The sequence below is a fragment of the Mesocricetus auratus genome, unplaced genomic scaffold (assembly GCF_017639785.1).
Source record: "Mesocricetus auratus isolate SY011 unplaced genomic scaffold, BCM_Maur_2.0 Super-Scaffold_100013, whole genome shotgun sequence".
Lineage (NCBI taxonomy): Eukaryota > Metazoa > Chordata > Mammalia > Rodentia > Cricetidae > Mesocricetus > Mesocricetus auratus.
Window position 1 is genome coordinate 75,408,634 of NW_024429196.1, and position 27,160 is coordinate 75,435,793.

Consider the following 27,160-nt stretch of genomic DNA (forward strand, 5'->3'; position numbering starts at 1 on the left):
TTGCTTGTATGTTTGTGTGAGTGTCAGATCTTAGAGTTATAGGCATTTTGAACTGCCCTGTAGGTGCCTGGAATTGAACGTGGGTCCATTGGAAGAGCAGTCAGTGCTCTTAACCACTGAGCCATCTCCCCAGCCCTGTTTTTGCTTTGTTTTGAGGTGTGCTCTCACTTTGTAGCTTTGATTGTCTTGGAACTCACTATGGAGATGAGGCTGGCCTCAAGCTCACAGAGGTCCTCCTGCCTCTGCCTCCTGGATAACGTAGTCTTTTTGTTTTACTTGGGTGTGTGTTGAAGACTGAACCCATGGTCTACCTCCTACTAGTGATGCCCTGTTCCACTGAGTTCTTTATGGTTGATGAAGCAGGCCAGAGATTCTCCAGACATATTTGCAAACTGCTTGGGTTCTACTAGGCACGCATGTTTTGGATATGTACAATCTACAACCCTATCTCCTGTCCTGCCACGCCACCCCGACCTGTGCCCGAAACCTCCTCCACAGCTTAGCCGCCCTGCTTCCCTCTGTCCCCCAGAGCTGGCCTTTCTATCATTCCCTGTCAAGTCTAATTGCTGTCTTTTCCAAGGATGGCACCTAGTTTACAGCCGCTGACTCTGGTTCATAAATGACACTCCTAAGCCTGCCTGGTTGGGTCATGCTTACCCTTATGACTCAGTTTAAGGATACTTCTGTCAACAGATCTCATGACTCCCCCACTCTTTGGCTGTCATTTCTGCATAGAACCACACAGACCCCAAACTACCTGTCTCCTGTCCCTGTGCTCAAGGAGATTTTAGCTCAGTGGTGGCTGAAGTCAGGCTCAGGACACTGTCTCCGGAGCCCAGCATATAGGCCGGGAGTTTGCTACAATGAACACAAGGAAACTGTGGGCCAGTAGGGACTGTGGGCCATAGGCAGAACCCAGGGGAAGTTGGTAGGCAAGCTTTATTATTGGTCAATCTGTACACTGTCCGCTGGGAGCGTGTAGGGTAGTGTGTGGTTCCTCCCAGGCTGCCTGGCTTGTCCCTGCTCGTCAGAGTGGGCAGGGGACACGTTGGAAGTTGCTCCCTCCGTTTCCTGGGACATCACCTCTGTCCTGCTGCCGCCGCCGCCGCACAAGCCTTCAGGGCTGGTCACAGGGAGCAGGGCCCTTCTTCCGTTCACGGCTCAGCAGGGTCACCAACTTGGCCTTGATGCCTGCTTGTGCACTGGAGCGGCCGGGGCCTGCAGCCTCATCTAGCTCCAGCTCTAGCAGCCTCCGGTACTGGGCCTCCAGGCTGCTGTCATGGGGCGAGCCAGGCCAACTCAGGTCCTCGTTGTTGTGATAGATGGGACTGGCCAGGGGGCTGTGGCCACCAGGAGGGCCCTCTTGGGACTCAGGACCCCCATTGGACAGCCCAGGACTGGCCTCCAGCATGCATAGGTTCTCATAGAGGTACTCCCCACTGGCTGTGGGCTTGCTGGCCTGCTTGGACACAGATGCATAGAGAGCGGATGCTGTCCCTTCTTGTGTGGGACCGAGCAGCAGTGGCAGGCTTTGAGGCCCAGGATCAGTCCTAGGCAGCTTTCTGGAAGTGGCCAGCTCAAATCCTGGGGCCACCTCTTGAAGCTCTCCAGGGGGCTCTAGGGAGGGTAGGGAGAGGGCCCGAGGCAGGGGGCAGGGTGGGGACACGGCCAGCTCTGGAAGTCGGTCCCGCTGGCGGGCAATGGCAGCAGCCACGGCTCCGCATATGTCTGGGGCACGTGGACTGCTGAAGGCAAAAAGGCCCTCACCTGAGTCACAGCGGCGACCAGCCTCAAAAGAGAACACGCCCTGCACACAAGTGACACAGGCAGGCAGGGGTCAGTGGCCGACGACCAGGACCACTGTTCCCTGTAGGGACCCGTCAAGTTGGCCAGCACCTCACCTTGTCAGAGCCGAACTTGCGCAGGAAATGGTAGGGCCAGCTGTAGCAGGCCTGGGGGCTGGAAGTCTCCCGAAGTTGAATGTCATCTTGGCCCAGCACCAGGAGGTAAGGCCCTTTCAGGTGGCAGCGGCTGGTGGCCTCTGTCCTCTGCACCACCACTGGGAACTCACCCGCTATCCTCGGGAAGCAATGACATTTCATCAGTTCTCAGGGACAGTGCTGGGGTGGGCTGGTGTGGGGCTGCCCTAGGGTCTCCCCCTCGTCACCTTCCTGCCAGGAGGAGTAGATCGAGTTTTCCTCCATGGCCACAAAGCCCCTTTTTGGAGTCTCAGCCTGCCCTGATCTGGAAGAACACTCTCCGTTGCCCTGAGGAACAGATTACAGTCACCAGTTAGAACCCACCCTGCTCCTCCTCCCCAGCAGGGCCAGCAGGCAACAGCTTCCACACACCAGCCCCACTCTGCCTGGCACTCTGCAGGACTCTGGGCTCTCCTATGTCATTTCCCATCTGTACTATGGGCAGCAGTCCCCCCCTTCCCCGGGGCTCCCCTGAGAGTGCTGGTCTTGGAGCAAGGCTATCCCTGCAGTGCAAGGCTATTCCTAGTGCTCTAAAGCTGGGGGCAGCCACGGGGATGTTTCTACAGCCAGGGGTGGGGTTGGCGTCCATGTGGCTTTGATGGCCTGCAGCAAAGAGGCAATAGCAGCAGCAGCAGCATGTAAAACTTGAGGCTTCTCCAATCGTCTTCCTATCGCCCCCTGCAGGTCACCCCTGACCTTCCCAACTCCCCCCCACAGTCAGGCCTGCAATTCTTTCAGTTCTGACAGTCCTCTGTGACTCTTTACACATGAGCAAGGCCAGCAAAACCCACCTCCTGCCATTCTGTGCATTGATTTAAAAACAAGTGATACAAATCAATATTACTATTTTAAAGTACCCAATTCAGTGTTCCCCTATATTCACAGGGTTGTGTAGCCATAGCAGCACCTAATTCCAGAACTCATCATCACACGTGACAGTCTAGTACCCATCAGATCAGCTGTCCCTACCCACTCGCCTCCCACGCTCCCTGGCAACCATGCACCTGCATTCTCTCTGTGTGGACTTGTTTGTTCTGGATACAGATGAACTTAAAAATGGTATGCCACCCTTGTCTTTGACTTCTCGTGCCATAGCTGTTCAAGGCTTGTTTTTGTGTTTGTTTGTTTTTTGTCGTTGTTTTAGTTTTTTGGACAGGGTTTCTCTGTGTATTCCTGGCTGTCTTGGAATTCACTCTGTAGGCCAGGCTGTCCTTGAACTCGCAAAGGTCCACCTGCCTCTGCCTCCTGAGTGCTGGAATTAAAGGTGTGCGCCACCAACGCCCCCATGACTGTTTTTTTTTTTTTTTTTTGGTTTTTCGAGACAGGGTTTCTCTGTATTGATTTGGAGGCTGTCCTGGCACTCGCTCTGTAGACCAGGCTGGCCTCGAACTCACAGAGATCCGCCTGCCTCTGCCTCTGCCTCCCGAGTGCTGGTATTAAAGGCATGCCATGACTGGTTTTTAAAAGTGTCTATTATTTATTGCTATGTGTATGGGTGTTTTGCCTACACACCTGTCTGTGTACTATAAGTGTACAGTAACCATGGAGGCCAGAGGAAGATGTCTTATCCCCTGGGACTTAACAGTTGTGACTGCCATGTGGATGCTGGGAATTGAACCCGAGGCCTCTGTAAGAGGAGCCAGTGCTCTCAATCACTGAGCCGTCTCTCCAGCTGCTCCATGATTAACTTTCTAAGGAACTACCAGAGTTGACTGTTTTTTTCTATCATGAATCCCCAGTCTTCACAACCATCAGCCTCTGGCTTTATTTTAATACTCCAAAGCCATCCCCTCCGATTCAGTATAAAACCTCCAACCCACACATGGCCCACGGTGGTTTCCGCAGGCTCTCACTGAACTTCCTAAAGATATTGACTCTTGTGTGCCTCGGCTGCTGGCCGGCCTACTTTCTTTCCTTTTTTTTTTTTTTTTTTAAAGATTTATTTATTATGTATACAGCATTCTCCTTGCACATATGCCTAGAGGTCAGACAGGGCACCAGATCTCATTATAGATGGTTGTGAGCCACCATGTGGTTGCTGGGAATTGAACTCAGGACCTCTGGAAGAGCAGTCAGTGCTCTTAACCTCTGAGCCATCTCTCCAGCCCCCCGGCCTACTTTTTGTTCCTTAGCATACATACCATGTTTTCCTGCCTCAGGGTCTTTGCCCTTGTCACCAGCGTCACAACACCTGCCAGTGTGCCTCAGACACCTCTCTCAAGTCTCTGCCTGGTGGGTCCTCACCTGGGATTCAGGGCTCAAGCCTACTCTCCTTTTTGGAGGTCTCCTGATCTATCGTTTGATTTTCTCTATAGCATGCACGGGATCTGCCATTCATGGATTTATGAGCTGTTGCCCAGATTTGCCAGGTTTTGGCAGCGCTTAGCAAGTGGCAGACTCTGGCTAGGCAGGGACAGGAGTAAGGGTGAGGTGGTCCCCGCAGGCCAGTTCACTTTACACTCACCGGGAAGGCCAGTTGGCAGATGGGGCCCATCCATGACTGGCGGTGCTGTGCGGCCAGCAGATGGCTTCGTTCGGTGGTGGTGATCAGGAAGGCACCAGTGTCCCTGGGACAATTCTCACCATCCGCAGGCAGGACAGACACACAGTCAGCCAAGCGTATGACCCGATGTTCGCCTCGTCGGCCAGGCCCTGCGGGTCTGTCGCCTGCTGGCCCCAGGCCACCATCACGGACACCCCAGCTTTCCAGTCGAGCTACACCTGATGGGCCTCCTGCATACAGCAGCGCCCACACCCTCCGCCAGCATTTCTGTGAAGAAGGAGACTCTTGGGAAGAAGGCTCCCCCTGCTACTTGGCCCTGTACAAACTGCTGAGCAACTGGTCACCTGACTTCTGCCTCGCTAAGACTTTAGGTTAAAGGAAGGAGGAGGCCTTGCTAGGGCAAAGGTAAGCAGGAAGAAGTCTGTATTTGGGGTTGGTCAGCCCTGAGTTCAAATCCCATCCTGCCCTTTTCTAAATGACCTCCATAGCAATAGCAAACAAACAAAAAGAACCCCCCAAACCAAACAAACCCTTAAGCAGTCTCTCAAGGCCTTCCCACTGGGTTGTCTGTAACATATCAAGTGTTTACGGCAGGCCAACCGACACTGCTGCTATGCTATCTATTGCCAACCCCCAACCAGAAAGGGCACTTAGGCCATGGGTGCGGTGGGAAGGAGGCCTTAGCTTCATGCTGGTAAGGAAGGAAACATGCAAATGATATCTAGCAAAGGAAACAGTTTTCTACCCAGGGAGCAGCTGCAGCTGAACTGAGGGTGTACAGTCTGGTGCTCAAGGAGGAAAGGGAATCCTCAACCCCTCTCCTCACAAGTGTCTGGGGACCTAGTTTCCGTCTGCAGGGTGCTACTCCTGCCACTCAGGCCTTGACCTTCCCCAGCTTCGGGGCCACCACACATGTAGGTTTAAGACTCTCCATTGTCCTGGCATCTCTATCATTGTGTGAGGCAGTCTTACAAAGGATGCTTGAGGTCTAACCTAAGGCCAAGAAGCTCCACTCCCAAACTCCCAGGTTTCAGCCAACCCAGACCCCCTTCCCAGTATGCTCAGGTCTAGAAAGGCTGTCTGGCCAAGCAGAGGTTTCCTTCTCTGCCTATGACTGGCAGCCTGAGGTCCCCACCTTGCCAAACTTCACGTGCTGCTGGTAGAGGATGCCATCCTTGACAGGGGTCTCCACAGACTCCATGACCACGGCTGTTCTGAAGACCCGAGGAGACTGGTGACAGGCTGGACAGGAACTCCTCTGACTTCCCCTTCTGGCCACTTCCCCCTCCCTCCGTCCAGAGACAGCTGCAGGGCTAGGGGGAGGGGACCCTGGTCTTCACTGGAGGGATAGCAGAACCTTAGGGTTCTTGCCTTTCCAAGGCCACACATGCCTATGGCATGGGGAGCCTGGGGCCTGGGGGGCCATTGCCTCTTGCGCATGTACCTGGATCAGCTGGATGTGAGTGTCTGACCACAGAGTGGATGCCCTGAGTCACGAGTTCTGAACCCTCCCCCATCCCCAGGCAGCTGTGCACCCCATGGATGGGAACTGCACAGCCCTGGCCCCATCCTTAGACCCTTCCCTCTCTAGAACGGTGGCCGTTCTGAGGTCTACCTGCCTCTCTAGCAGTATTGGATTAACGCAGGGCCTTGGGTATGCTAAGACAATTGCTCTACCACTGAGTTATCTTCCCAGCCCAATCAAGTATTTCCAAAGTTCACACTCTCCTCTTCAGTCAACATGGGCCCACCCTGGCTGTGTCCACAAGCCCCCCACCTCCCGTTATTCCCTTCCAGTCTAGACTGGGCCACTCCGGCCGTGTGTTCACGCCTTTACTTCCTCAGCGGTATCTCTCCACATCAGTCCCTTCTGGGCAATCCTTACCGCTGCTCTTCCTGCCACAGGCGGCCGCTTCCTCCTGGAGGCCTTCCCTGACCTCTCCAAGGTTGGAGAGTGAAGCAGCGCACATAGCAAGCAGTAGTCACAGGGCTCGTCAGGTTCACTGCTTGTCACTTGCGTGTGGGTGGCAAGCCCCCAGTGTGCTCCCCAGGGAGGTCACATGATCCTTAAAGCTTTGCTTCCTGCCCAGTGTCTCCCCCCCACATGCTGGAGCCCTCAATTGGGGCTGTGCATGAATATTAATTATGGAAGTACCTCGTCACTTATGTAACGTCACCTTGGGGAAGAATGCTATAACCAGGATGAGGAATGCTCTTTAGCTGTCACAAAGTAGACAGGAGACACACTCCAGGGGCCCTTTTGCTCCTGGCCCCTTGTCCTCTGTGGTCCAGGCAGCTCTGAGCTCTAGTCTGATCCTATCCTTTGCATTCTCATCAGCATTTCGACAATGAGGAAATTAAGGCTCAGATGTTAGGTAACTTGCCACAGGCCTCACACTGAGTGACAAACACAGGTTGAGCAACTGCTGTCTTTGCTGAGTCAGTATATGCTTCCCATACCACGCTCCTGGTGCACAGGAACCGAGTGCCCGGCCTCTGCTGCGCCGTTTCTTTGCCCCCTCTTGCTGCGAGGTGAAGTGCTTGGTGGGTTACTCTTGCAACAGACACACGCATGTGTGCATCTTACCTGTGGCTCCCCAGTGTGACACATCTGGCTCATTTCTGTCCTTCCAGCCCAGTAAAGAGTGGGGCAGAACAGGCAGAGGGTTCTGTGGCCAGAATGACAGTTCGGTGGCACCTACCACTTCCTCAGCAGATGGAGCAGAGGATTTCTGGCTGGGAGCCTGCACAGGCAGGGAGGGGAAGCCAGCGGCTTCGGGGGCCCTGGAGCAGTCACAGGAAGAGTGAGACCAGTAGCAGTGGCAGGTGGCAGGGAGACCAGGGACACAACCATTTTCCCCGTGATCCACAACTATGGCCCGAGTTACTGGGCATTCCTGACCAGATACCCTTGAACCCCAGATAGGACACCAGCTGGCCAGTCCCTTCTACAGCAGGCTGGCAACTCTGGGAGACGCTGATGTCTTGCCTCAGGGTGGCACTGGAGCAGAGGGTGAGGCTTATCCAGGAAGCAGGGGGCAGGTGGGTGAGGAAGAGGAAGAGCTTGTCGGAGACAGAGGGGATTGTGCTTTAATGGCGCTGGGGGAAGAACAAAAATAGTAATTCTGGGGGCACGGGGACTGCCCAGGCCAGCTGGGCCAAGGGGGCTGGCTTCTTGTCTTGAGGGCTGGTGTACGCATGGCTGGAGTCCTGTGACTGATGCCTCTTGGGGAGAAGAGGGAAGACAGACGGCTCAGAAGTCCATGGAGCTGTGGGCCAGGTAGTCCTTGCGGCCAATGTTGCTGACCTGCTTGGTCTGCATAGCTTCAAGTTTGGGGCAGTCAGTGATCCGATGGCCAAGGCCTCCACAGAAGGCACAGCCGCGTTCTCCTGGGGGTGGAGAGAGGGGTCAGCAAGGTCACAGGGCCAAGTTTCAGGCCCCAGATCTTGACCCCAAGCTGGCCCTACCATTTTGGACTCGTTTCCTGGTATTTCGGTCTGCTTGCCTTAGCAGCCCCCAGCCGTAGACTGGAGACAGGAGCTCCCGCTCAGCACTTACCCCCGATGTCCAGCATGGACTCATCCCCACAGTGCAGCACTTGTAGAACAGGTGGCACCTTCTGCTTGGCCTCCAGCAACAAGGCTTTGAGGTCCATGAGCACTGACTCATCTAAAGAAGAGGGACAGTGGGGTACCATCAGGCTCCACCCTGGAGCTAAAACCTGGGGAGCTACACGTGGAGGACCCAAGGTAGGGCCAAGGTAGCTACGACAGACTCACCACAGGCCTTGTTGATGAAGGTGGTAGCAATGCCCGTGTTTCCTGAACGCCCGGTACGGCCAATTCGGTGCACTGTAAGGGAAGAAACAGTCTGTAGCCTCCTCCTTGGACGCTTGGCCCTCCCCGTCCAGCCCACCGCTCTCCCAGAGTCCCCACCATAGTTCTCGATTTCTTCAGGCATGTCATAATTGATGACATGCTGGATGGCAGGGAAGTCCAGGCCTTTGGAGGCCACGTCTGTGGCCACTAAGACATCCTTCTTGCCTTCCCGGAACGCCTCAATGGCCTTGGTTCGCTCTTCCTGGTCTAGGGTGGGTAAGGTATGTGTCAGAACTACAGTAGGAATGCTGGGAGTAGCACAGGCTGGCCAAGCAGAGGCAGGGAATGGGAAGGCAGGAAGCTGTCACGGCAGCAGGTCTATGCCAAAGTAGTGACCATTCTGACCTTTGCCCCCATGAATGGCCACAGCCTCAACACCCTTGAGCAGGAGGTATTCGTGAATGGCGTCCACATCTGCTTTCTTCTCTGCAAAGATGAGCACCTGCCCAAAAAGGCCAACTCTAGTCAGAAGGCACCATCCTCAGTCCCCGCCTTCGTGTCTCACCCTGGGACCCCGGGCCGCCTGGCCGGCTGCACTCACGGGCGGCGGCGTCTTCTGCAGACACTCGAGCAGGTACACCATCTTGGCCTCCTCCTTCACGTACTCCACCTCCTGCCACCACAGGGCCAGGTCAGGTGACCCAAGACTAGGCTCACCAGTCATGGCCCTGACACTCACTGCAGCCGGGCTCCCAGCCTGCGCTGGGTGACCAGAAGCCTCTGGCCATAGAGGGCTGGACAGTCTAAGAATGGCCTTGGCTGCAGGTCACAAGGTGGGCTCTTCAGTTAGCATGGGGGAGCATGGCTGGCTTCATCCTGTCTGGTACCCTGCCCGACAGCAGCGCCTGCCTACCTGGATGACATCCAGGCTGGCCGCTCCAGCACGTCCCACGTTGATGGTGACGGGCTTTACCAGGGCGCTCTTAGCAAAATTCTGAATCTTCTTCGGCATGGTGGCACTGAAGAGCAGAGTCTGTCGCTGGCCCTGAGGAAGGGTGGGGAAGGGGGCTAAGGCAGCGGTTCTCAACCTGTGGGTTCTAATCCCTCTGGGGGTCACATACCAAATATCCTACTTATCAGACATTATAATGCACAGCAGTAGAAAAATTACAGCTGTGAAGTAATTTTATGGTTGGGGGCCACCACGGCCTGAGGAACTGTGCTAAGGGGTATCGTTAGGAAGGCTGAGAGCTGCTGAGCTAAGGGCATGCAGGGCAAGATGGAGGGCATGAGGGGTGGGGTGTGAGGGAGTTGAAGAGCTGAGACACAGGCCCTGAGAGGCAGAAGCCTGACAGTGCACAGACCCTTTGCAGGTCAACATGGAGTACAGAGCGTGTACACGTCTGTGCAGGAATGCCCGAGTGAGGCAGGGGTGGGCACCTTGAAGTAAGAGAAGATGGTACGGATGTCGCCCTCAAAGCCCATGTCGATCATACGGTCAGCCTCATCCAGGGCCAGGTAGCGACAGATGTCCAGACTGACCATTTTCTTCTGCAGCAAATCCATGAGGCGTCCAGGTGTGGCTACCATCATGTGCACACCGCTGAGAACAAGGAGAACCCTGAGGTTCGGGCTACCTGGCTCTCCCTATCACCTACCGGGGCTGTACCTTGTCTTCTGCTTCTGCTGTTTCCTTCCCTGCCTCTCAGCACGTCCCCCACGCTGTCCTCTGTGCAGCCAGGCTGCTTACTTGGTAGGGCTGCACCTTTCTGGTGGCACTGATCCTGACACACCTTCCCTCAGGGCTGTCCTGAGCCTCTAGAGACACCTGGCTCCTGCATCCCTTTGCCGGCCGTGTTGGACTCACTTTCCTGATAAGCTGCTTTACCTTTTCTGTACCTACATCTTCCCTGAGCCTGCAGACACCTCAGACCAGGGCTGGGTTCTGGTATGGTATGACTGTGATCTCAGGGCCGTGTTCAGCGAACTGGAGATGTCTGCTGGGGATTGAACTACCTGGAAAGGTCAGGCGTGGTACTGGGGTCTGCCCCCACATCGGTACCTTAGTCTCCTTGGTTAATCACAGTGAGTAGCTCTGATTTTTCTATACACACCAGGTTCCAATCTCTGAGCTTTCTGCCTGAACTGCCCCTCTGCAAAAATCAGAATGGCACCTTCCCTGCAAAGCCTTCTTTGACTTCTTACATCTCAGAGAACGGGACATCCCATTTTTACACTCCCACAATTTCCAGCCACACCCTTCCACCACACCCACACCCACTTTCCCTCAAGGGCTGGACTCACAGAGCTCTGGGAGACCGAGCACTAGCTAAAGGGTTCTTTGCTGCTCTGGGAACTAGGGATGCCCGTGAGACAGGGTGTCCGTACATACTGTCGGATGGTCTCCATCTGCTCTTTTACTGACATTCCCCCGATGCAGAGAGCGCAGCGCAGCAAGGGGGAGCTGTCCTCTTGCAGCAGGCGGCAGTAATACTCCAGGATGCCATGGGTCTGCCGTGCCAGCTCTCGCTAAAGGCATAGAGACAAGGCTGGTACCAGAGGTCAGCCCCAGTCCTTACCGACCCCAGGCTAGCCCAGGCTAGCCTATCTTACCGAGGGGCAGATGATGAGCCCATAAGGCCCTTCACGCTTGGAGAAAGGCAATCGCTTCTCTTGTTCCAGGCAGAACATGATGGCAGGCAGGGTGAACACCAGTGTCTTGCCTGACCCGGTGAAGGCAATGCCAATCATGTCCCTGCCGGACAGACTGTTGGGAGAGGACAGCTTCAGGACTGGGCCAGCAGAAACAGTTGGATAAATGGGCACTGCTTCTCTGTTGCAGCCCTCAAGGGCTCCATGCCCACAGCCCAGACTCACATGGTAGGGATGCCCTGGATCTGAATGGGTGTGGGGTGGAGGATGCCCTTCTTTTTTAGACCTCGAAGGATGGCTGTAAAAATAATGGGTGTTAGGCTGGGGGGTGGTGGTGGTGGTGGGTTCCCATCTATCTGAGCCTAACAGTGTTCTCACTACAGCTCTGTCCAAGCAGAAGACTGTGTACAGACGAAGCATCTGAAAACAAATTTAAAGAAACCCTTTCATTACCGGGTGTTGGTGGTGACGCCTTTAATCCCAGCACTCTTAGGCAGAGGCAGGTGGATCTGGTGAGTTTGAGGCCAGTTTGGTCTACAGAGCAAGTTCTGGGACAGGCTCCAAAACAATACAGAGAAACACTGTCTCGAAAAACCAAAAAAAAAAAAAAAAAAAAAAGGAAGAAAAGAAAAAAGGAACCCTTTCTCTAGCCAGGTGGGGTACACCTGTAGCCCTGAAGCTGGGAGGCACAGCTAAGTTCTGGGACAACCAGGACTCCAGTGACACCTGGTTTCAAACCTACCTCCACACAGGGCACGCAGGCCACGCCTGCAATGTTAGCACTAGCATTCAGCACGATGAAGGATGAGGTCAGCCTGGGCTGCAGAGTGAGACCCTATCTCGGGAGAACTTCTCCCCCACAACTAACCACCACCACCAACCACTCAGGGAAATCCCATCTCAAACCTTCCATTGCCACTGCTGAGTTCGGCTGGGGCTGGGACACAACGTCGCTGTAAAAGCACGGCATCTCCCTTCCCCTCACATACCGGCAGGAAACTTCATCTCCTTGAAACTCTTGATGGGCGGTGGGATGCCATCTCCCTCTACCAGGATGTGGTACTTCTTGCGAACTCGCTCATGCCGCTCTTCAGACATGCTCAGGACGTAACGCGGGGGAGTCCAACTGCAGGCGGGCAGTGCACAGGTTAGCGCAGGCGGCTGGTGTGGCTGGGCCTCCGTACGGCCGCCCGGCTTCAGCCACACACGCTGACTGGAGAGACACACCTGGTTTTGATCGGATCGTCGTATGTGATGCCTTTGGCCATTTCCTTCACTGACATCAAGGCTGAGGAGACAGAACAGCTCATTGGGGTTCCTGCTTCAGACCCTTCGGGACACAATGTGCTTGGGGCCGGGAGGAGACGGCTCGGTCCAGCTCCTCTGTGCACCCGCTACAGTCATACCTCGGCCTTCCGCCACGCTCTCCAGAATCTTTTCCTCCTCCTTCAGCTGCTTTTCCTTCGCAGACTCCTTGCGCGCTGACAAAAGAAGCCGAGATGCCCGAGAGTCCGGGGCGCTGAGTCCCAGGCTCAGCCGCCCTCCATCCTGCTCAGCCTACCTTCCGCCTTCTCTTTGAGGTGTTGGTGCTGATCCAGGAGGCTGACGTTGGACTGGGGGCCCAGCGGGATGTCGTCCTCATCTCCTCGGGGCTCACTGCCGCTGTCCTGCTGCTCCTCCTCCGCGGCTCCCTTGCGTCTTCGCTGCAGCAGCTTCTGGAGCTGAAGTGCCAGCAGCGTCCCTCAGAGTCAAGCCCAAGCCTCGGTAGATGGGGTGGGGTGGGGAGACGGCACCGGGAGGGTCGGCGCCAGGACCCTGGCTTTTTCGGGGAAGGGGGTCGTGTGCACTGGAGCTCACGCACGTCTGTCCGGAACTCGTCAGCCTCGGAACCTCGGCTCCCCAGGTCGCCCCCTCCCGCCGGGGACACGCCCCCGCTGCCCCCGGAATGCGGGCCCTCACCAGGAGCTGCCGGCGCTGCCGCAAAGGCACATAGGGCACGTAGTCCTCGTCGTCTTCATCCTCGTCCTCGGAGCGGCTCCCGCCCGCGGCCGCCTCGTCCGCGCGAGCCCGCTGCAGAGACCCGAGTCAGCCCACGGCCCCTCCCCCTCCCGCTCCCCCTCGCGTGGACCCAGAGCCTCACTCCCACCTTCCGCTCGGGTTCCGACTCCTCCATCGTTGGTCGCACACATGCGCAATGCCCGGGCAAAAAAACCACGCCTCATCGGAACTCCAATCAGAAGGGAAAAAACTGTCGCCGTCGCCTAGCAACGGCGTGAGCACCGGATCGCGTATCGGGACAAACTTCCTCCGGCGCTTTTGTGGGCGGGCGCTGGAGCCTACAAGGAAGTGTCTGGCGAAGCCTTGTGGGTAACGGAAGGACTGGAAGCATGCGCAGAAGACCCAAGCCGTGCAGAGAAAGGATGCAGCCGCTCTTGAGTGCAGAGCAAGGCGTCCTTCCGCGCGTGTTCCCGGGAGGATGCTGCGCCCTCTGGTGGCCCGGGGCCCCAGCCCTGCTAGGAGGGTTCCCGGGGCTACCCAGGCAAGACTGATCACCGGCGTGAGGTAACGCCTCTGTCCCGAGGGGTCAGAAGTAAAACAATGGTCGCGGTGGGCTCTTTTTGAGGCAGGGTTTCTCTACGTAGCCACGCTGTCCTGGAACTCAGAGATCCGCAGGAGTTAAAGGCGTGCGCCACCACCACCCGGCAGTCAGCGGTCTTTAGTGGGGGCCCTGGGTGTGTAAATGACGTCAGTCTCAGAGAGACCGCCTGGGAGTCTAGAGAGGGGCGGAAGTGAAGGAATCTACACTCGCAGAGCAGGGGCGGCGCTGATAGTGTAGAGCGAGTACACAAATTTCTCCCTCAGGGCAGACATCTGGGGCTGGAGTGAGGTAGAGGGAAAGGGACTGGGCTCAGGTTGTCACCAGGAACATTGAACACCATGCAGTAGTTTCAGAGAGGGAGTAGAGGCACAGGGCACGGGTGTGAAGACAGAGCCTATTTACTTGCTTTGAGATTATGAGAAATTAAGGATTTGTTTTTCTAGCCAAGGCTGACCTCAAACTTGTGGCGATCCTCCTGCCTCAGTCTCAGGAGTGCTGAGATTATGTGCCACAATATCTAGCATAGAACCATCACAAGGCAATGCAAATCGATTTTCATGATACTCATAGCGAATGGCTCCTCTTGTAGCATGCAAACGATGAGCAGGGATTAAAAAGAAAACAAGCAAGGTGTCACACACCTTTCTTTGTTTTTTCGAGACAGGGTTTCTGTGGCTTCGGAGGTTGTCCTGGAACTCAGAGATCTGCCTGCCTCTGCCTCCTCCCAAGTGCTGGGATTAAAGGCGTGAGCCAACACCCTGCCTGTGTCACACGCCTTTAATCCCAGCTTTATTTAACAGGGCAGAGCAGGCAGCTGAATTTGAGGCCAGCTTTGAGAATTTATCTTAAGGCAAACAAACAAAAAACTGAAACTCATAAAGGATGAGTAATTGTGGAAGAGGGGAATGTGAGCCAAAGTTAGAACCAAGGCCACCAAGCCTCACTGGTGACTGCATATGTTAGGGGCGAGTGCTCAACACCAAAGACCTGTAGTACCTGCCCAGACGGTCACTTATGGCAAAACTGGAATTTTAGATAGCTGTTCCAAGTCTGAGAAACACAGCTAACAAATACAGAGAAAGGCTTCATCTGCTTTCCCTTCCCTGGGGGTTGAACAGGCCAAGAGGCAGGAACCCTGCTCCCTTTCTTTAGAAGGAAACTGATGCCCAGTACTGCGGTGGGACCTGCAGAGTACACCTCTAGACACTGTGCTGCCCACGGAAGCTCAGGTAAGAATGACATTTAGGGAGAGATGGCTCAGGGTTAAATGTTACAATTTAGAAACTGGTGGGAGAGAGAGTAGAGCCATACAAAGGGGCGCACATGGGGACGGGACAACAGAAAGGTGTTTGTTCTCTGTGTAACAGTCCTGGCTGTCCTGGATCCCACTATATAGGCGAGGCTGACCTTGAACTCACTGAGACCCACCTGCCTCTGCTTCCCCAGTGCTGGGATTACAGGTGTGCACCACCATCCAGGTAAGGCCTGCCTTTTATAAGGGAACACAGTAGATGGTACCCTGTCAGGACCCTACGGGCAAATGTCCAGATGCTACCATGAAGAGCATTTGTTCTTGCAGAGGGTCCAGTGTTGATTTTCAGCATCCACATGGTGTCTCACAAGCATCTGTAACTCCAGTTCCATGGAATCCAATGCCCTTTTCTGACCTTGGGCACCAGACTCATGGTGTAAGCAAAACACTCATTACACATAAATCTTCAACAAACAAAAGCAAGAACAAACAAACAACAGAACCAAAAAACAAGGCATTTAGGCCCAGTGTGGCACTATATACCTTAATTACAGCTTTCTAGAGGCAGAGGCAAACTCACTCTCTGGGAGTTGGAGGTCAGCTCTGTCTAGATAGCAAGTTCCAGGACAGCTGGGACTATATAGATCCTGTCTCAAAAAAAAAATTGCATTTAATAGAAAATAACTACTGGGGCTGGAGAGATGGCTCAGAGTTTAAGAGCACTGGCTGCTCTTCCAGAGGTTCTGAGTTCAATTCCCAGCAGCCACATGGTGGCTTACAACCACCCATAATGAGATCTGGTGCCCTCTCTTGGCCTGCAGGAATACATGCAGACAGAACAATGTATAATAAATAAATAAATAAATCTTTAAAAAAATAAAAAAAAAAGAAAATAACTACTCTAGGGCGCTTTAGATATAGCATATGCCAGGTATTTTTAGCAACCCTGTTGTATTAAAATACAAATTGGGAGGATGGCATGGATTCCTTGACTTTGTAGATGTTCACTATCTGTTTTATTCTCAGGTCTATGGGTACATACATTCCCAGTAGGCAGTCAGATCTAATTCATAAAAACTCACTTTGCCCTTAACTGCTCCAACTGTGTTGGGTAAGGTGTAGGCGGTTCTCACTTGGCTGTAGGTGGAAGGCATAGAAAGAACTCAGGGCCTTTCCTACACCGGTATCATACAAGTGTCAGGGTTCGTACTGGAATCAACTGGCAGACATCCATACCTCAGGTGGGTCTGGAAGGGCATTTCCAGGGAGATTCTCTGCAGGTAAAGACCCTCCTCCAGAATAGGAAGCACTTTCCTGGGACATAAGGGGATCCAGAAAAGCTTTCTGCCTGCCTGTTTTCACCTTACTGGTGAATGTATCTACTTTGTTGCTGTTACCGCTGCTGAATATCAGACGCTAGCTTCTTCGGCCTTTCAATGTGGACTAATGATCAGGAACTTGATTGGGGGCTGCAGAGATGGCTCAGCAGTTAAAAGCACTGTCTACTCTTCAGAGGACCCAGTTCAATTCCCAGCACCAACATGGCAGCTTATAAGCATCTGTAACTCCAGTCCCAGGGGAGTCAGTCAGTGACTTCCTCTGGTCTCCATAGGTACTGCATGCATGTGGCACACAAACATGCATGTGGACATAACACTCATACACATAATAAAATTAGTAAAAAGAATCAAAGGTCAGTGGCTCTCCGGGGATCTGCCAGGCCTTCAGCACTAAACTAGAACTGCGTCCTGGGCTGAGCAGGTGCTGTGTTCTCAGCATCGCCCGTGTTCAGGGGCTACTACTGTTGAACTACTCTGCCCATCTAGTGTTCCAGGCTCGTGTACCTGGGTCCTCCTGATGGAAGGAAGGAAGGAAGGAAGGAAGGAAGGAAGGAAGGAAGGAAGGAAGGAAGGAAGGAGGCAAGGAGGCCTGGGCAGTGGAGCCACAGCCTTGTGCTTAAGTCACTTAGCAGACTGTCTGTTCAGTAGTCACTACACTGTCTTAGCCTTATGTCCTCTTCTTTAAAGTGGGCTACCGGTCACATTTAGGATCGCTTGCAGGGCTCTAAGGATTAAGTGAAAGTACGACAAATTGTTTATACAGAGTACTGCTCCATAGTGGTGACCAAGACAGATCCCACCCACTCCTCAGACCAGCAAATCACCATCACACTCTGTGTCCAAATGTTGCTTTATCTTTCTGCATGAAAGATATTCACAGTATCAAAAGTAAAGAATTAAAAAAAACAAAAACAAAACCAAACACAAAGAGAGCAGTGTTGGGCCAGCAGTACCATCAGCCCTTGGCTCACAGGCCAGCCCATTCCCTGGGCTCTGAGTGTGGAGGCTGCGTAGCACCAGGAAGCGGCTCTGCTGAGGTCCTGAAAGGCCCCAGCACAGCATGGCATCCGTTCAGCTTTTGGTTGGTCAGGGTGGTGGGAGCAGGGAGGGTCAAGACAGGTAGAGGGCACATGGAGGAGAAAGTACATCTGCAGCTCGAGTTGGGGCCTTGCGATGACCTGGAGAAGTCGACCTGGACAGGGCTGAAGGGGGGAAAACGGCAGAATCACAGTGAGCACCAGCTCATCCCCTCCCTCCCCACCCTGCCCCAGGCCCCTGTCTGGCTCTGGGCCCCGAATGGAAGTTTGACAATTTCCAGTGGAAAATGAAGTTTAAAACTGTTGAGGGTTGGGGAGCCCCAGTCCTGAGTTCTGTCAACACATGGGACAATCCCTGAGAGACCTGAGGCTCTTCCTGCAGCACATCTATGCAGGTCAGGGCTGAGAGCTTGGTTGCTGGTTCTCAGTCCTGTATTCACACTCCTACTCAGACTCCAAGGAAACAGACTGGGCTGGGTCCTGAGCCTGCCTGAAGATGATGGAGAGACTCTAGGACATGCACTCATGAGGGTGGGGAGGAGGGTGGTGGCCTTCCTATCTTGGAAGAGATCAGCCCAGGTAGAAGATGGCTGATTAGGTTTCCCAAGGAACCAGGGAAATTGGGCTTATGTACAGAAGTGTGACCCTTTTTTCTTCCATGGGGTAACAGATAAATGCCTGGGGTCTTTGCTATTCCTTGCCCTTGTGGTGGTGGAAAGAAAGGTAAGAAAGTGGGTGCCTTAACCTTAGAAGATGCCCTTGGGGTGTGGTTATCTGGTGTGGCAGGCAGAGGACCAGACTCCCCAAAGCACAAGCCTGAGGCAACTGCAGAAAACAGTCTTAAGTTGGAAGCAGCATGTACACAGCACAGGGGCCTCAACTCTGAAGACTGTCCTGGCTTCTACTGCCTGGGGACTCGTTCAGGGTTCAGGAGGCTGACCACTTAACTTTTTAAAGGGAAGAGGAGCATAGAGACAGATGGGACCAAGAGTATGCGTACAGAGAAGAGGCAACCGGTCCAAGCCTCCTACTGTATTAAGGGCAGCTTTGTAGCTATTAGCCAGACAGACTTGATCCAGGTACACAGTACAAGATTAATACATGAACTGTTGGGCTGGACAGATGATCTGAAGTTAAGAGCTCTGGCTATTCCAATGGAACTGTGTTCAAATCCCAGCACCCATATGGCAGTTTATAACTATCTCTAACTAGAATTTGACACCTTCTCATAAACATACACAAAGGCAAAGTACCAATGCACATAAAAATAAATCATTAAAAAAAAAAAACAGGCGGTGTTGGCGAATGCCTTTAATCCCAGCACTCGGGAAGCAGAGGCAGACAGAGCTCTGTAAGTTCAAAGCTAGCTTGGTTGGTTTACAAAACGAGTTCCAGGACAGGCTCCAAAGCTACACAAAGAAACCCCATCTGAAAAAACCAAAAAAGACATGGAACTGAATAGTCTTGAGCCCCAATACTGTGTACATATCTCTTCCACAGTAAAGCTCCTTGTCTTGGGCACCCAGCCCCAAAACATTATCCAGTATGTCAATAGTTCAGATAATGGATTTGTGCAGGTGGCTGGAAGGGAGACCAGAGCTGCTTGTGGACCAGATTCTTCCCAAAAGGCAGCTTAGCTACTAATTCCCTAGGGAGCTTGACGTATTGCCTAGAAGGTCTTGCTCTAGCTCCCCTGCCCCTCACTGTTTCCTGGGGGTTGGTCTCTTATACTGCCTAAGGTAGACACCCTTCAGATAGTCTGCACTGTGGGAGCAAATGGGTCTTAAGCCCAATGCCCAAATGTGGTGCAGCTCCATGAAGTCTACTGCTGCTTGGAGGCTTGGGGGTGGGGTGGGGGGAGCTTGAGCCCTAGTGACGTCATCCTAAGAAGCAGACCTTCAGGAGAAGCAGCAGCAAGATGGGGTGGGACTAACCAGGGAGGTGTGGAGGGCAGAGGCCTTGGGTGAGTGGGACACACAGAAAAGGACAGCACAGTAGCAGCAACTGAGCCTTGATAAATGGTTGCCATGAGGTGAAGAAAGCCCTAGTCCCCAGACCCAGATTACAGAATGGTTAAGAGGGGCACAGGAAGAAGGGGTACACGTACCAGTTGAAGTCTCTACCTCATTGAGCTGTGCTAGGAGTGGTTTTCTTGAGGCTGAAGTTGGTCCAGTTCACAGCAACTTTCTGACGAGTTTGCTTTGCAGAATCCAAACAGAACCTATTGGGTTTAGGAAAATACAGGTAAAATAGTAAAAGGTTCTCTCCTGTCCTCATTGGACCCGGCCTCTAGACAAAACATGTCTCCTTCACTAAGAAACCAGCTGGAAGCCCAGAGTGGTGGTATACAGTGTAATCCCAGCATTCAGGACTGCCATGAATTTGAGGCCTGTGCTATATAGTAAGACTTTTTAAGAAACAAATTGGCTCTAAGTAGGTACTGTGGCTTCCAGGTGTTTGGGTTTGACAGGCAGGAGAATTTCATTAGCTTGAGAGCTGCTCATGAGGCGGGGACACTGCATGAAGACACTTGCGCTGAGACACAAACTGTCCATCTCTATCTTACCCTTCGCTGTACTGAGCTGGTTTTCACCCTCAGACTTTTTTACCCTGCCCCACAGTAACACTTTACCTGGTGAGCTTGGCTTAGTCTTATTCCTCTCCCAGAAAGGTCTCCTCTAACCTCCCTGCTGGTCTGAAGGCTTCCCCCAATGGCCCTATCACATGAGCCTTTAAGCACCAATCAGTGGGCTGTGTAGTTCTGAATCTCTCCCTGTCTACACTGTTCCTATAGGCTGACCCACTGGAAGTACAAGGAAAACCCCAGCACTGGGGAGTCAGAGAAGGGGATCTCTGAGTTTGAGGCCAGCCTAATTTACATAGTGAGTTCTAAGGCAGCCAGTATTACACTGAAACCCTGTCTAAAGATGAGTAAGAAATAAAAATGGATAAAGCTGGAAAAGTCTAGTTTTTCTGCCTTACATGGCTCCTTCTCCTCATGCCCTGCACCTTCTCATGCTGTCATGACAAGCAGCTCCCTGGGTTCAGGCTACATGGAAGGGCCTGGAAGGGTGGTGAGGCCCTCTTATGGACTTTCTTAGGTCTGAGACATGACATGGGGTTGGGGTATGGACAGCACCCGCCCTCAGAAAGGCAGCAGCACACACCTACCTCTTGAAGTACTCCACCTCTCGGTCTGTCTCATCCATCTCCACCCCATCCATGTCCTTGGGCAGGAACACATCGTCTAGGAAGACACAGCCAGGAGGGCTCAGTGCCCATGGCCAGGCCTCTGGGGTCATGCTGGGGCAGTGCTGCCCGTACACAGGGACTGCCCTCCACCCCATGGCTTGGTTGGGGTGGGGGTTCAGCCACTTGGTTCCTGGTGCACTCACCCAAGGAGGAGGCTGACTTCTCCTGTTTGCGGCTCCGGCGGCTGCGGCCCTTGCCCTGGGACAAGCTCTGTGGCCTTGCTGGGCCTGGGGTCTGCACAGATTCCTGCTCCTGAGTCCATGCCTTGGCCTCACTTGGCCAATTCTGCCAGGAACTACCCTTCTTCTCAGTTTTGGGGCTGTCAGCCCAACTTGGTCCTGGCCTGCTCCCCCGGCTGCCCTCTCCAGGTTCTGCACAGTTACCCACTTTGGCAGGCTCTGGGCCCTTGCCTGGCTGCTTGGAGCTAGATGTCTGGCTCTTGGCACTAGGAGCCTCTAGGTTGGCTGGAGGCCAGGGGGCTGGACCCGCCTCACTCTTCTTTGCTTGACTTCCCTGCCTCTTGCCCTTTCTTGGTTTCCCACCTGTGGCCACAGACTCAGACAGCTCCTCTTTGCAACTGGGGACTTCCTTAGAGCTTTGCTCAGAGCTAGGGTTGCCTGGCTTAGGTGTCTTGACCCAGATCACCCGAGACAGGTTGGGCACAGTGTTGAGTCTTCTCACAAGCCCATTCTCAGGGACATCAGGAGGGGGGCCCCTCATCTCTGTCCATGGTGGACAAGGGTCTCTTCTTTCTGCCCATGCTGCGACGGGCTCACCTGGAGCTTGTAACGAGTGACTCTGAAGGGAGCCCAAAGTCAAAGGGGACAGGTCAAGGTTGATATCAGGCTGCTGCTCAGAAGAGCCGTTGAGGTCTGAAGGGGTTAGAGTCTGGGGCTGAGGCTCGACAGTCCCCTCCTTAAAGCCACCGCTCTCCATGTTGAGCTCACACACGCTGAAACTGGCACAGAGGGAGTCTTTGACAGTGCTCTTGATCTCCTGCAAGCGGCTGCTCAAGAAACTATTGACCCGGTCCAGCTCCTGGTCAGGCCACTCGAGGAGCCTCTCCCTGGCAGGCCTTGGCTCCTGGCTTCCAGAAACACGATTCACCTGCTTCAGGGCTTCTGCTGCCATCCGAGCCTTCTCTTTTTCCTGCCAATAAAAGAGGCAGTTTCAGCATAGGTCTGCCAGCAACAGGTACAATGTGACACCTGACACATCACCCTAGGACTTAGCTTTGCCACTCACTTGCTGAAGGCAGAGACTAGAGAGCTCCCCATGTCTTCAGCCCTGCAGGAGTGAGGGGGCAGTGACACCAGATATTATCAAGTCTTGGGGGTGGAAGCACAAATAAGCTCCCGAGGGTAGGGTTTTGACAGTTTATCCATCATGAGCCTTTGTCAGTGCAGAGCCCAAGAAGGCTAGATCTGCTTCCTAGGCATGAGTTAGCAGGAGCTTGAGCAATTCACTCACTCCCCAGTTAGGCCCCAGTAGACTAATCTGCAAAGTAGAGACAATAATTCTGGAATAAAGAACAAAGTGGAGATGCATGGCTATGGAGAGGCAGTCTCTTCAGTTCTGTAGGTAACAGGGAAAATATTATTATGCAGTCTTAAAGGAAGTAAGATATAGGAACTGAGTTGCCTGAATGGCTGACACATAAGAGCCTTTAAAAAGGTCTCTGGTCTCTCATTCATCAGCCAGCTCCATATATCCCTGCACATCGCAAGTGTGTCCTATAGCATCATCAGTGACAGGGTCCTCACAAGATCTAAAGCAGCCCTGAGCACAGGTGAAGACTGGGAGGCCCCAGACTTGATTCAGGAGAATGGAAACCAGTCTAGGGGTGGAGTTATCCACATCTGTCTGCTCAAACCCAAGGTACCAGAGGCTAACAAGGCCTTCACAGGGGGCTGGGAGTCATAGGGGAAGGGTGTGGCGGAGCCCCACCTCATGCATCCCAGCTGACTTGCAGATTGAGGGGAAACAGAAGAGAATGAATCTGGGGAGAAAAGACTTGCCATCACCACAGAATCAACGTAAACATTGTGATCCTCTGCCCGAGGGGGCAGACATGTGTTCTCTTGTCTTTTTGAACACTGACTACATACCTAAACTCAGCTTTCCTTAGAGTTCCTTGGACAAATCACTTACTCTCTGTGAACCCTAACATCCAAGTTTAGAATTTAGGAAAAAAAGTTGCTCTGAGGATGGCTATAACGGTTAGTGGCAAGTCTCCTTCATGTGCCAGGACTCTGCCTACTCAGGAGAGCAGCAGTGTGGCCTGGAGGATTGTCTGCAGGTATAGGAGACCATAGGGATGGTCTCTCCCTGACTCCCCAACAGGCCTGGCTTCTGGTTGTTACTCACTCAGAAATGTTAGCTCTATGTTGAGAAAGTCTGGAAAGCACTGGTGTAGATAGCACCTCCCTGTTACAAACACTGGCACAGAAAGGACAAAGGACAGAATGCAGCACGGTTCCATGCAGAAACATGGCTCCGGGCAGCAAGTCATTAACCCTTACCACTGCCCATGCTGCACCATAATGCCTCGTTTAAAGATGATAAACTTCAACTTTGGCAAGAATATGAAATTGGCTCAAGGTTCGGTGGCTACTAAGTGACAAAATCAGGACAGGCGCCAAAGATGGCTCAGTTCCATTTGTGAGGCAGTGGGCTAAGCTTTGGGAGCACAGCTGGATATAAGATACATGGTCTCTGTTTCCATGTTAGCCAAGGAAGAGAGACATATAAATGGACTGCTTAATTCAGGGTGACAGGGTCAAATCGTACAGGGGCACCAAAGCACAAGGTGCTTTTAACCCAGCCTAGGTCATCTGAGAGCGCTCCTGGACAGGTCCTGAAGGGTGAGTGGGATTATCCTGGGAAAAATGAGGTAAGCACATTCTAGGTGGAAGGAACAAGTGTACAATCAGGGAAAATGGAATAGCACATCAAGAGGAAGCAAAAACAACGCCGAGGCACAGTTAGTGCCTTGAGTTTTGTTTTTCTTTTGTTTTTGCCAGGGGAGATGTGTCTAGAGTCAGGAGGCAGGCAGGTTAAAAAGTAAGTGGCTGAAAGGTGGAGCTGGCAGGATCGACAGCAGCTGCATTCTAGGCAGTCAGTGAGCACCAACTGAAGGCTTTAAAATCAGATGCTGTGGGTGGAGCAGTGGACTGGTGAGTAGGGCGTGGGGTTGTCATGGATAGGTATCCCTGTGGTCAGCAGGAAGGTAAAATGACACGTGTTCAGAAAGCGTCAGCACCCACTACAGCTGCTACAGTGGTCCCCATGAACCAAGCACCCATGTGCCTGGCGCTCTGCCAACTTCCCATGCATCATCTCATTTCATGCTCAGGACAATCTATGACTTAGGGTCCTGTTATTCTCATTTTATAGATGCAAAAACCGAGGCTTAGAGATTAAGTGATTGCCCAAGGTCATACAGCAAGTGTGATGAAGCTGAGCTTCAAACCGAAGTCCAGTTCCAAGGCTCACTGTTTTCAGTCACATTGCACTTCCCCACGACAGTGCCCAGGACTCAAGGTCAAGCAACAGGGTGAAGTGGTCCTTTACTAAACACATAATGTAGAAGAAAAGGCAGGCTTCTTTCGTGATATTCCGAGCTCGAGGTACCTACAGGATAGTCCCAAAGGACCAACAGTTAGCAGAGATGCCAATGTCAAGTACAAGGTAAAAATACCACCTAGAGGGCTTCTCTTTCCCAGAGATGTGTTCTACAGTCTAGGTGAGGGACAAGAACTCACAAAGGAGAAAGGTCAGAGAGGCAGGTAGGAAATATGGAGAAGATGGTGACCCCACTGCCACTTCCTGGGCCCTACTTGCTGAAAGTCAAGGAGCCAAAGACAAGATTTAAGGGGTGCACAAACAAAATGCCAAAGGCCACTTATCACACAACCATGACATAACCTGGATCTGGCAATAAGGAGGTGACTGAGGGTGGCAGTGTTTGGTTAGGACAGTGGGAAGTGCCAACAGTCAACATGGATGCAGAGCTTCTAAGACTCCAGCGAACAGGGAGAGCGGGAAAGGCTGGCTCCAGCTTCCAGGAACTGTCTGCCTCAGACTCAACAGTGGGCACAAGGACGTGCGATGGGAGCCAGACCAGAGAGAGACTTCAGAACGCTTTGCTGGAGTCTGGGTTTGGGTCTGAGACAATGTTTACCAATCAAAGGCTTCGAAAATCCGCAGGCAGCCTAAGCTGGGGAAACAAAGAAGGACTGTGTGGCCTGGGATGGGGGAAGGGTGACCTTTCCCTTAGATGAGGAGGTATAGCCAATGACTTTTTCCTTGATGAAAACAGAAGTGAACTTATTTGCTAAAAAAAATGGGAGAGGCCGGGCATTGGCGGCGCACGCCTATAATCCCAGCACTCGGGGGGCAGAGGCAGGCGGATCTCTGTGAGTTCGAGGCCAGCCTGGTCTACAAGAGTGAGTTCCAGGATAGCTTCCAAAGCCACAGAAAAACCCTGTCTCAAAAAACCAAAAAAAAAAAAAACCAAAACAAAACAAAACAAAAACAAACAAACAAAAAAAAAAAAAACAGGAGAGCAGTGAGAGGAGGCTGGAGAATGAGAGTACTGACAAAATGGACACAGGAATGGGAATGACAAAGAATAAAAGGATTAGGGAACTACAGGCTAGCCAGGCAACACGAGGTCTCAAGCAAGTGTGAGAGCACCAGCTGCGGATCACACAAACCCAGTCCCATGCTATCCTCTGGGCGTGGAAGGGGAGCCATGGGACAGCACGGACTTCAGTTTTTCTGAGCAGACGTGCAGGAAGGACAGCAGGCAAGGAACTGAAGCGAACCCCTAGGAGAGCGGCTGGATGATGGTCAGCTCATTCCTTACCAACACTTACTCAAGTGAGTGAGTACTAGGTTGGCCTGAGAAGAGAAAGGGTCAGACGACATTAAGTGGACAAAGAATGGCTGTGAGGTTGCAGATGACACAGTAAGGGATGCAGCTTCAAAGGATCAGGGAGTAGCGCCGAAAGGCAAGAAAAAGGAAGTATTGTCTGATAGTGGGGTGAAGGGTCAGGAAAGGCCTGCTTTCACCCACCTCCCAAGGTGGTAGACAGTAAGCAGTCATCACCACATGCCCACCAGGGAAGCTGGATTTCTGATGGCAGCTAAACTACTTAAAACCAATGGGACCTCAAAGGGTCTAGTCGACAGTGACTATGCAGGGAGCTTGAGATCAGAGGGGTGTGATGAATGGCAGCCCAGAGAGCCATGCAAGGTGCAGAGAAGACTTCCCTGAGGGTGTCTACAAAGGAGGAAACAGGAACTGAGTTCCAGAATGACAGCCTTTCAGGAAGGGTGCACGGTATGAAGCACACTAGACCTGGGGACTACTGAGCATGCCCTCTGGGGACTGCTTAGAGAGGCCAGAGACCACAGAAACCTACTGAAAAACCTCAGGAGGGCAACTCTGGGTGGGGGTAAAGGAAGGTTGACTGTTGTCTGAAGGTAATAGCGCAAACTTTTGGTTTGCCATTTCAGGCTGCAGAAGGATTCTGGTTGTCCTTGGGCTGGAAGGGTGGAGAATCACTTCTGCTCTAGGGTTGTGACCACCCAAGAACTGGAACTAGCTGGCTGTCAAGCCAGATCTCTTCAGATGGTGGCTCCCGCGGGTGCCACTGTGCAGACGCAGCTGGGGGTAGGCAGGCAAAGAAGTAATGAAGCCGCAGGACAAGCCGTCGACTCCAAGGCTCAGCTAGCGGCGGACTGTCCAGGAGTAGCTCCCGGGTTTAGTCCTCAGTGCTGAGGTCTGGCTCATTCCCATGGCTTCAGTTACATCTCTGCGCTGGCAACTGCTAGTCGCCCACTCCACCTGCACCTGAGTGCCACACAGGACCCTCTCAATCAACGTGCCCACTGCATCTGGTCTTCTGCACCTGCCATGCTGGCTCTGTCACCAGCACCATCAGCATACTGGCTACCACCTGGGAGACACCTGTGTCGTGCTGTCATCAGAATACCCAAGCTTGTCATTCTGCCCTCCAATCTCTCTCCAGCCCCACTGTCCCCCTTGGTCTTACTGCCTGGGGTATCAAACTCAGTTTTCTTGTCCTCGTCTTCCCATGTGCCTTCTGTGCCACCACACCACAATCAAAATGCAGGCGTGACCAGTGGACTAACTGATGGTGACCAGAGCAAGCTGACCTGCAGCGGGGCCTCCAGGCTGCCTGCTACTCCCACTACCTGGCCCACTTCCTTGCTACGCTCACTGTGGCTTTACCACACTGCTGCAAGGTGTGCTCTGCGGGCTGCCAGGAGAAAGGCGCTCCTGACCAACCTGTCCTTACTCCCCAGGACTCGGATGAGTCACCCTCCTTCTGGGCGAGAGAGAGCATGTCCCTCACTCCAGTACTCGTCACACTCTAATGTGCTTGTCCAGTTTCGTGTCAGTCTCCTCACTGGACTAAGCTTCTCTGGGGTGAGAACTTAACATTTTGGTTCCCAGTATTTGTGGAAGCACTTGCTGAATGAATAAATGACCTTGGCTTGGAGGACTCAAGCAAGCAGCTTGTGGCAGAGCCATCCCCTCTCCAGTTACTTCCCCAGAGCTTCCCTGACCCTGATGCCTCCCAGACTCATCCACACCTTCCCAAAGCAGTTGAGCTACACCAAGGGTTTTTGGCAGCCAGTGCCAATCATGCCCCAGAAGTTAGGGTGAGGGACTCCTCTGGGAGGGGAGGCAGTA

At 53.1% G+C, this 27,160-nt stretch overlaps 3 protein-coding genes and 1 long non-coding RNA gene across 11 annotated transcripts in view; 1 reads left to right on the plus strand and 3 right to left on the minus strand.

The window, feature by feature from the left end:
- Positions 1–921: 921 nt before the first annotated feature.
- Positions 922–7,406, minus strand: Dok3 (docking protein 3). 2 transcript variants are annotated; one of them, XM_021231992.2, is made up of 6 exons: positions 6,368–7,406; positions 5,618–5,696; positions 4,444–4,749; positions 2,168–2,267; positions 1,902–2,074; positions 922–1,807 (listed from the first exon to the last, which is right to left on the minus strand). In XM_021231992.2, the coding sequence occupies exons 2-6, from the start codon at positions 5,681–5,683 to the stop codon at positions 1,118–1,120; spliced, it is 1,335 nt and encodes a 444-aa protein (XP_021087651.1). In that variant the 5' UTR covers positions 5,684–5,696; positions 6,368–7,406; the 3' UTR covers positions 922–1,117. The 2 variants fall into 2 exon arrangements, with proteins under 2 accessions (XP_021087651.1, XP_040611979.1); XM_040756045.1 differs by having other exon boundaries at positions 5,618–7,406.
- Positions 7,407–7,549: 143 nt separating this feature from the next.
- Ddx41 (DEAD-box helicase 41) lies at positions 7,550–13,242 on the minus strand. Its single transcript, XM_005078371.4, has 17 exons — positions 13,100–13,242; positions 12,913–13,023; positions 12,515–12,674; positions 12,360–12,434; positions 12,181–12,241; positions 11,943–12,079; positions 11,179–11,251; positions 10,915–11,068; positions 10,694–10,830; positions 9,742–9,904; positions 9,215–9,346; positions 8,903–8,974; positions 8,707–8,803; positions 8,419–8,568; positions 8,263–8,334; positions 8,042–8,152; positions 7,550–7,872 (listed from the first exon to the last, which is right to left on the minus strand). Exons 1-17 carry the CDS (start codon positions 13,124–13,126, stop codon positions 7,736–7,738), a joined length of 1,869 nt encoding a protein of 622 aa, XP_005078428.1. The 5' UTR covers positions 13,127–13,242; the 3' UTR covers positions 7,550–7,735.
- Positions 13,243–13,332: 90 nt separating this feature from the next.
- Positions 13,333–26,974, plus strand: LOC121143672. Its single transcript, XR_005880980.1, has 2 exons — positions 13,333–13,515; positions 25,957–26,974. It is a non-coding gene; the product is annotated as an uncharacterized LOC121143672 (long non-coding RNA).
- Fam193b (family with sequence similarity 193 member B) overlaps positions 16,977–27,160 on the minus strand; it is a 33,175-nt gene continuing 22,991 nt past the window's right edge. For all 7 annotated transcript variants that reach the window (XM_013119310.2, XM_013119308.2, XM_040756041.1 and 4 more), the window contains 4 exons: positions 20,577–21,582; positions 20,353–20,428; positions 19,289–19,402; positions 16,977–17,346 (listed from right to left, as the gene is read on the minus strand). In XM_013119310.2, the coding sequence (XP_012974764.1) occupies positions 19,306–19,402; positions 20,353–20,428; positions 20,577–21,582 (1,179 nt within the window). In that variant the 3' untranslated portion in view covers positions 16,977–17,346; positions 19,289–19,305. The remainder of the gene's footprint in view (positions 17,347–19,288; positions 19,403–20,352; positions 20,429–20,576; positions 21,583–27,160) is intronic.